General features: G+C 60.9%; 1 protein-coding gene across 1 annotated transcript; it reads right to left on the bottom strand.

The window, feature by feature from the left end:
* Positions 1 to 5,885: 5,885 nt before the first annotated feature.
* On the bottom strand, positions 5,886 to 8,944 carry LOC117002878 (regulator of cell cycle RGCC-like). The gene is made up of 5 exons (XM_033072413.2): positions 8,741 to 8,944; positions 8,085 to 8,240; positions 7,552 to 7,632; positions 7,217 to 7,279; positions 5,886 to 6,338 (listed from the first exon to the last, which is right to left on the bottom strand). The coding sequence occupies exons 2-5, from the start codon at positions 8,236 to 8,238 to the stop codon at positions 6,331 to 6,333; spliced, it is 306 nt and encodes a 101-aa protein (XP_032928304.1). The 5' UTR covers positions 8,239 to 8,240; positions 8,741 to 8,944; the 3' UTR covers positions 5,886 to 6,330.
* Positions 8,945 to 8,960: the final 16 nt, after the last annotated feature.

Raw genomic sequence — 8,960 nt, 5'->3', positions numbered from 1 at the left:
GCGGAAGGGACGGGGCGAGATGAGGCCACGCCTCCCCGCGCATGCGCATTCCCAGAACGGGCGGAGCGCGCCGGCGCCATCTTGGGTGAGGGCACCGCGCTCTTAAAGGGGCAGCGCCTCTTTCTGTACGGTGGGGGTACGGCGGTGACACCGGGCTCTGTCCTGTCCTGTCCGCTCCCTCCCATCGCTCGCACCCAGCCTCGAACCCTCGTCACTGTCCAGCCCCATCCCCGGTCCCCCAGCAGAGACTACCCATCACTGACCACCCCCATCCCTGACCCCATCATTGACCCCCATCCCTGACCCCCCATCCCTGACCCCATCATTGACCCCCATCCCTGACCCCCCATCCCTGACCCCCCATCCCTGACCCCATCATTGACCCCCATCCCTGACCCCCCATCCCTGACCCCATCCCTGACCCCCCATCCCTGACCCCCCATCCCTGACCCCCCATCCCTGACCCCATCATTGACCCCCATCCCTGACCCCATCCCTGACCCCATCATTGACCCCCCATCCCTGACCCCATCCCTGACCCCATCCCTGGCCCCTGGCCTCCCCAGAAGAGACCCCCACCAATGATCCCCCCTCCGTGGTCCTCCCATGCGGTGCCACCACCAGAGACCCCCAGCGTCCCCAGTCCCCGTGTGGGGGTCACTAGAGGGCGGCAGCGGCCCGGGCAGGAGCTCCCGTTATCTTCTCCTTCTCCTCAAAAGCTGCTGCTTTCAGCCAGAGAAGCACTGAGCCCTGGGGTGATCACAGGTTCATGGAATTTGGGGTGGAAGATCCCAGCACTATCCCGTGTCCCCAAGTGCCACATCCAAAAGCACTCCATCCTGCCCTGGGCAGCCGTGCCAGGGCTGGGCAGCCCTGTCCATGAAGGAATTTTCCCAATTTCCAACCTGACTCTTCCCTGGCACAATGGCATTTCCTTCTGTCCTGCCGGTTGTTACCTGGGAGCAGCAGTCCCCACCCTCCCTCCAGGGAGCTGCAGGGAGAGGAAAGGTCCCTCCTGAGCCTCCTTTTCTGCAGGCTGAGCCCCTCCAGCTCCCTCGGCCCCATGGGGAGGAACACAGACCCCATCCTCAGTTTCCTGCCCATTGTTTTCCATGCTCAGGAGGAAGAACAAATCCCCCTGGCTGGATGTGGAGCCCAGCCCCATCCCAGCAACGCAAGGACAGCCCCAGGCTGGAAGGGAAGGCATGTTGTCAAGGGAAACAGGAAGCCCTGAAATAGTAGAGGCTGGAAACATGTGGCCAGGGCGAACTGGGAGCATCCAGTGTCCCCCCAGCCCCCTGCACACCATTCCTTAGGCATCATTCCAGGATGAACCCACTGCCCTCTGCCCCTGCTGCTGCAGCACATCCTCATCTCCCACCCTCCCTATCCCAGCAGAATCCACTGGCCGCTCCAGGAGCCATCCCTGAATGCTCTGGGCCAGCCTGGATCCAGCACCCCACTTGGAGAGAGCACCCAGGGCAGAGGTGCTGCTCTCCCTGCTGCTCCCCCTCTTCCCAGGCTGGGACAAACCAGGACAACCCTCATGGAGGAAACAACCAGCCCCTGGTCCAGCCCCTACTACCTCTGCCAGGCCAGAGCTGCTGCCCCAGAGGGGTCAGGGGACCCAGAGCTGAGCTGGGCAGGCAGGGAGGAGGGAAGGAGGGATGCTCCAGACCATGCACAGCTGCAGGGATGAGCAGCAGGATGCTCCATCCCCTGGTCTCTGCACAGAGGGGCTGCCAGCAATACCCACCCAGTACTGGTCATCCAAGGGCTGGCAGCTGGAATGCAGCTGGAGCCAGCAGAGAGCCAGGAATTATGGCTTCCAACAGCCAGAGGGCAAGGGCTGGTGGAATGTTGGCACGAAATTCATCCCTGGGAGGGTGGGCAAGACCTTGCACAGCTGTGGCTGCTCCTGGATCCCTGGAAGCGTCCAGGTTGGACATTGGGGTTGGAGCAGCCTGGGACAGTGGAAGGTGTCCCTGCCCATGGCAGGGGGAGGAACAGGATCTTTAAGGTCCCTCCCTACCCAAACTAGTCCTGGATTCTATGAACATATCCCAAAAAAAAAGTACATATCACAGCCAAATAGGAAAAGATACAAACTTTAGAATCTAAACATTCCCCACATCTCTTGGGTGTGGAGACCTGGGCACTGTGCTCCCAAAACACAGAGAATTCCATGGGAACAAGCAGATATTTCCAGGTCCAAAGATCGCTGCTGGAGTAAGCTGGGCACAGAAATTGGGGGATTATGGCGAGGAGAGTGTTTGCAGGCTCAGGCCCTGCCTGAATGAAGGCTTGGAGCCAGGGAATGGTGACACAGGGCTAGGTTCTCCTGGAATTGGATTAATCAGCCCAGAGCTGAGGTCAATGCCACCAAGCCAACAGGGAGCCCAGCCTGGTTCAGCCACAATTCTGCTGTTCCCTGAGCTCCGCCTGACCTGGCCTGGGCTCAGTAACCTCAGAACAAGGGTTTTGTGTGGGTTGGGAATGCTAGGACAGGTCCTGTTGCTAGGACAGGTCCTGCTGGAGCAGAGGGTGGCAGGAGGACGCTCAGGGACAGGGTGACTGTTCCTTGCTCCATTCCGGAGCAAAGCCCCACCAACCACCGGCACGTGCAGCTCATCCCTGCCCCTCCCAGGGGACAGGGCAGCAGAACAATCCCGGGAAGTGGCTGGGGAGGGGGGGACACGAGGGGACAGGATGCCGTGCTGGCCACTGCCACCGGCATTGTCTCCTTGGATACCTGCGGGATGAAGTCAGAGGCTGAGCAGGGAAGAAACAGCAAACCCTGATCACAGGAGCCCGCCAGGCTCTGAGCCTCGACAGGGGCTGGGGGAGGCTGTCTCCTTCCCTCCATGGGGCTGGAGGAGGCTGTCTCCTTCCCTCCATGGGGTTGGGATCCCTGGGAGGGGGAGCTCTCCTGTCCCCTGGGCAGCTGGAGGTCACACAGAGGCTCCCCAGGGACAGCAGGAGTCAGTGAAGTCCCAGCTCTGCTGAGGATCCTCCCAGCCCTGGGAACAGCAGCAACCCCTGGAAAACCCAAATTCTCCCTTTCCTGCAAATGTGGAAAAATTCCCTCCATGCTCCAAAGGCTGGAGCCAGGCTGGGAGAAGTAGAGGTGCTCACCTGGAGGAAAGGAGGCTCCAGGGAGAGTTCAGAGCCCCTTCCAGGGCCTGGAGGGGCTCCAGGAGAGCTGGAGAAGGACGAGGCATGGAGGGACCCGACACAGGGAATGGCTCCCACTGCCACAAGGCAGGGATGGATGGGATTTTGGGCAGGAATTGTTCCCTGGCAGGGTGGGCAGGCCCTGGCGCAGGGTGCCCAGAGCAGCTGTGGCTGCCCCTGGATCCCTGGCAGTGTCCCGACACAGGTCGGAGCAGCCTGGGACAGTGGAAGGTGTCCCTGCCCATGGCAGGGGATAGAACAAGATGAGTTTTAAGTCCCTTTTAACCCAAACCATTCTGGGATTCCATCAAATTACATGAAGGGGTTTTACAGGACAGAAAGCCCGTGACATCCCTGGGGTTAGGCTGTCTCCCAAAATAGTTACAGGTTCTTCCACCACCACAGCCAGACTGCCTGGGCAGCCAGGGACTTCCCTCCCCAGAGAGCTGAGCTTCCTCTCCAAACTGCAGAGTGGCAACAGCTTTTTTTGGGAGAACTCTGGTGACTCTTTCTGCTCCATCAGTGGCTGGGAGATCCTTCCAGGTGGGACCAACTTCACTGAGGAATGTCACACCTGGGCAGGGTGAGGAGCTTCTCCATTTCCACCAGGCATGTGGTGGCCCTGCCTTGAGTGATCCATTCCCCCTCAATCCCTTTTTCCTGGGGATGTGGGAGTGGGGAAAAGCAGGAGATGCAGCAGCACCTGCCCAGAGGTGGCCCTGCAGTGGTGCCTTTTGGGCAGTACAGGTAGGAGGGGGCTGGCTGTCACCTCCATGTCCCAGCACCCCCATCTGGGTCCCCAGGAGGCAGGAGCTCTGCTCCAAGCCAGAGCTGCATCCCCCAGTCTGGAAAAGGGGCTGGGTGAGCACAGTGGGAAAAGAGGGGGGGTCCCAGAGCCTGCTCCACCGGCAAACAGCCCTGTGGGGTGTGGAACCAGGGCTGGTTGTGGGACCAGGGCTGTTTGTGGGAGCAGGGTTATGGGACCAGGGCTGTTTGTGGGACTGGGGCTGGTTGTGGGAGCAGGGTTATGGGACCAGGGCTGGTTGTGGGACCGGGGCTGGTTGTGGGAGCAGCTCGTGCAACTCAGGTTCCCCACTTCCCGCTGCCGCCACTTCTGAGAAAACGCTCAGGGGCCCTTGGGGACAGCAGTGACAGCAGGGAGCAGTGACAGCCTCGCTGGTAGCCCTGAGCAGCAGCACAGCCCCTCTCCAGCCCTGCCAGGGCTGCCTTGGATGCTTTTCCTGCCATGGGAACAGGACCCTGGGGAGGAACTGCCCTGTATTGCAGGATGTGCGTGTTCGTGCTGATCGATTTTACACCTGCACTTTCAGGGCACGTGCAGGGCCACAGACCCTGCAACCACAGACCTGTAATCACAGACACTGTAACCCACAGATCCTGCAACTCATGGATCCTGTAACCCACGGACCCTGTAACCCATGGACCCTGCAACTCACACACATTCCTACACACAGACCCTACAACCCACAGACCCTGTGCTGATGGAACAGCTCAGCCATGGGACAGGGGCAGCTTCCACCCACTCATCCCAACCCCAAGGGGCTGGAGGAGCCCGGGGTGACCCCCACGCTGCTCCTGGCAATCCCCACAACAAACAAACCCCAGGGCGTCACCAGGGCTGCTGTGGCTGCGGGGGTTATCAGCCTCAGCAGATTTGGGGCTGGAAAATATTTATTTCTGTAGCTTGGCAACTCTTGCCACTGCTGTGGGGTGGAAAGGGGCAAACGGGACACGGAGACAGTGACAGCCTGAGCATCGCTGTGACTCAGAGGGGAAAAACTCAGTGACACTGGGGCTGCTGCCATCAGTATGGTGGGGACAGTCCCCACAGCACCCAGTGATGGGGGTTGGCTGTCCCCACAGAACCCTGAGTGTCACAGACATCTCTGAGCATCACCTCCATCTCCTGGCTGCCCCTCGGGGGCTGTTTGGGACACACAGCAGTGGCCACATCCACAGCATGGGGACAGCAAGAGCCCAGAGTGTCCCTTGCCAGCCCTGCCACCCTCCTGCTGGACCAGGCTGGGACCTGTGTGTGCTGACTCCTGGGAGGACAGAGGGGGTGTCCAACATCCTCAGCACCCACAGCCCAGGGATGGGGGCAGAAACACAAACTGCACATTTCCTGCTCAGCCAAGCTCAGCAGAGCCACACCTGACCCTGTTCCACGTGGATCACAGGGATCAGCAGAGCCACAGCTTCCTCTTCTGGCATCCCACTGCTCAGGGGATGGGAAACTGCAGGGGGAAAGGTGGGAGGGGAATCCCTGGGGCACCCATCATCCCACCCAAGGCCAAAGCGCACTCAAAGCTCAGCTTGGCAGAGCAAAGCCACATCCCTGGGCCTTGTTCTGGCGTGCAATACCCAGGGGAAGAGGCAGCAGGGCAGCTCCCTTTGGCAGCAGTGGTGCCCCGTGGTTCAAACACAGCTCCTTTGCAGCAGGAGCCCCAGGATCCATCCAGCAGCTCCCTGAGCACATGGGGACAGGCAGGGACTCTGGACCCTCTCCCACCCCACCCTGAGCACCAAGGGGAACGGAGGACAGGGGATTCCTGATATTCCTCCTTAGCCAGGCACTGAACTTGCTTCCCTGAGGTCTCCCCCTTTTCCAGAGCCAGCTCCCGCAGCTGGCAGCCCCAGGCACCCCTGCCCCCACCCCTGCCAACAGCAAAGACGGACACACACAGGCAGAGCTTTAAAATCGTGTTCACAGAACCACGTCCCCTCTGTACAGCACAAAATATCTTTGTTACAGTATTTACAGCAGCAGCTGGGACAGAGGCACTTGGGGGGCAGAGAGGGGCCCGATTTGGGGCTCCCCATGCAGAGCAAGGGTCAGCAGCGGCAGATTCCTGCAAGAGTCCTGCAAGCTGATCTGCCCCAAAACCATGCTGGGGCTTCAAGAGTGGCCCAGCTCCCCACAAACCCCTTGGGTCCCCAGTGCCCATCCAGGGCTGTCCTCTCCTGGCGCTGGCAGGGCTTTGCACCGTGGTCCCACAGCTGGATCCGTGCCCAGGATGGGCGTCCCTGTCCCCAGCATGGCCCAGGAGCTGTCCCCTCCCCAGCTGGGGTGCAGAAGCAGAGGCAGCAGCAGGGACACTTAGGGCTGGGGCTGCTCCTTGCAGACTCCACGGCTCACATCTCTGCAGGGCGACAGAAAATGGTGACAATCTGCAGGGTTAGAGCAGCAATCTGGAGCAGGGGGTTAGCTCGGGTCCCCTCCCTCCCTCCCTCCCAGCATGGCTGGGGCCTGCACAGAAACCCCTCCCACCAGCCACCTCATTTGGATACCAGGGAAGGGAACAGAGAGCAGAACTGTGCCTTACACAGTCTGCGTGGGGGGAAATGGTTTTTTCACCCAGGTTCTCTCTGCCTCCAGCCCGTCATGAAGGGCCCCTGTGGGAGGAAGTGGCTTCTGCCTCAGTTTCCCCAGCAAAGCAGCCAGAGGGGAGCAGCCAAATTCTGCAGAGCTGCTGGGTACAGATGATAGAGATGGACAGCACAGCATCACAGGGACATCCCCAGACATCCCTCTCACAGGGACACCCCCAGGCAAACAAACACCTGGAGGAGGAGATTGTGACTCACAGGCTGGGACTGCCCTCCCTGCCACCACACAGACACCCTCTCCTCCCTGGTGGGGTAGGTTAGGGTACACCAAAGGAAAGAGCCTTTTATTCCTCCTGCTCAAGGAGCCAAGTAAAGAGCAGCCTCTGAACAGCAGCTGAAGGGCCACAGGTCCCTGGGCATCTTCCCAAAAACATCAACAGCTCTGCAGGCTGTGCTGTTTGGCTTCATTGCCAGGGCCAACCTGGCCTTCATGTCCCCAGTCCCCTCCACCTCATGTGGGGAAACTGAGGCAGCAATGTTAAGCCATGTAACTTCTTCCCAAGCTGAAAGAGCTTGAAGGAAGGGGTGACACCCATGAGTCCCTTCCCAAAAGGAAAGATAGAAGGGTTCCACCCCCCCCGAACCAAGTTCCAAGCCCCCTTGCAGGGGGGGATCAAGGCTGGCCACATACCCTCCAAGGCTTTATCCAGGTCTGCGATGAACTCCTCCAGCTCCTGCGTGTCTCCAAGCTTTGCTTTGGGGAAAAACACAGTCAGGGTTTCCCACTCCCCTTGGCACTGGGGAGAGACCCCAGCCCCTCCTTCCTAACACAGCTGTGTCTGTCCCAGCCTTGACTGGGAAAATCCCAATCCAACTTGTGCCCCTTCCAGGCTTCTGCCAGGACACCAGGGCTCATTCCCTGTCCCCTGGCACCCCCCTATCCAGGGCTGGCTGTCATCCCCCTACCCAAGCCAGCTGAGCACAGGGAAGGAACCCTGCACACCCCTTTGCGGGGGCCAGGCTCACCTTTGGTGGGGTAAGTGTCAGCTGGGGTGTTGAGGTGCTCCTCACTGGAGCTGAGGCTGCTTCCTGGGGACGTGCTGGCACCTGAGGACACAGAGCATCAGTCCCTGTGCACCTGATGAACACTTTGCAGGAACACAGCCCAGTCATGCCCATAGCACAGGGTGGCACACTCTTGGAGACCCCTCTGCTCCTCCCCTGCTCCAAGGAATGCTTGGAACAATGGAACCAAGTTTTTTTCCCAGGTCAAAGAGCACCAGAGGTGGTCTGGGCACGGCTACAAGGACAGGGTTATTAACTCGGTTATCCCCGGCCTCCCATGGTCCTGCAGCAGCCCTGGCAGATGGTGGCAAGTCCTGGGCCACTATCCAGTGGTTACTGCCCATATTGCTCATCCAGCCCAGCAGGGATGAGTCGGGCAGCATCAGCAGGAAGATGGAGTAACACAGAGCTCCCACCCTGACAGACATCATCCTTATCCCCCAGCCCCAGACTGACTCTCCAGCTCTCCAATGTCACCCCCAGCCCAGACTCACTCTCCAGCTCATCGATGCCACTGTCATACACACTCTGTCCCGCTTTCCTCTTCAGCTCCTGCAGGTGCTGCTGGTACTGACTCACAGGGCCCCGCTCAAAGTCCTCCATGACCTCGTCGAACTCCCTCAGCAGCTCACTGAGCTCCTCAGCCATCGCTGGGGGCAACACGGAGGTGTTGGGGTGCCCGCCTGGCAGGTAGGGCCAGCAGGAGCCCCTGGGGAGCAGCCCGGGCTGGGACGGGGCTCCAGGCACTGATCCAGCACACCCAGCTCAGCCCAGTAAAAGCTGGTCCAACACAGGCTTGACAGAACACCAGGACGGTTTGGATGGGGAGGGACCCCAAAACCCACCCTGTGCCACCCCTGCCGTGGCAGGGACACCTCCCACTGTCCCCGAGGCTCCCAGCCCCAATGTCCAGCCTGGCCCCGGGCACTGCCAGGGATCCAGGGGCAGCCACAGCTGCTCCGGCACACGGAGCGAGGGGAGCAGGGCACGATCCCGGCCGGGACAGCCCCGGCTCCGTCTCGGCTCCATCCCGGCCGGGACAGCCCCGGCTCCGTCTCGGCTCCGTCCCGGCGCTTGCGAGTGCACCCAGAAGCGGAAACACCGCTCCGGCGGGTTCCGAGGAGGCGGCATCGCCCGGTTCGGTACTCACCGGCTGCTCGGCTCGGCTCGGCTCGATTCGGTTCGGCACTCACTGGTCGCTTGCCTCGCTTCGGCACTCACCGGCCGCTCGGCTCCTCCCGCTCCGCTCCCGCCGCTTTTGGCCGCGCACCGGGGGCTGGGCGGGGTCACCGGGAGGCTTCGCCCCCCCCAAAACGCTCGGGAGTCCCGGGGTCACCCCCCAAACACTGCCCCAAACCTCCCCCAAGCAC

Source organism: Catharus ustulatus, chromosome 14 (assembly GCF_009819885.2).
Source record: "Catharus ustulatus isolate bCatUst1 chromosome 14, bCatUst1.pri.v2, whole genome shotgun sequence".
Lineage (NCBI taxonomy): Eukaryota > Metazoa > Chordata > Aves > Passeriformes > Turdidae > Catharus > Catharus ustulatus.
Note: the sequence above shows the minus strand (reverse complement) of the source record. Positions and strands in the feature narration are given on the sequence as shown.

Excerpts from the sequence above, each read along its gene's own strand:
- LOC117002878 (XM_033072413.2), bottom strand. The coding sequence starts at position 8,238 with ATGGCTGAGGAGCTCAGTGAGCTGCTGAGGGAGTTCGACGAGGTCATG. Across the intron at positions 7,633-8,084 it reads TGGCATCGATGAGCTGGAGA|GTGCCAGCACGTCCCCAGGA; the intron begins GTGAGTCTGGGC and ends CTGTGTCCTCAG. Across the intron at positions 7,280-7,551 it reads TGACACTTACCCCACCAAAG|CAAAGCTTGGAGACACGCAG; the intron begins GTGAGCCTGGCC and ends TTTTCCCCAAAG.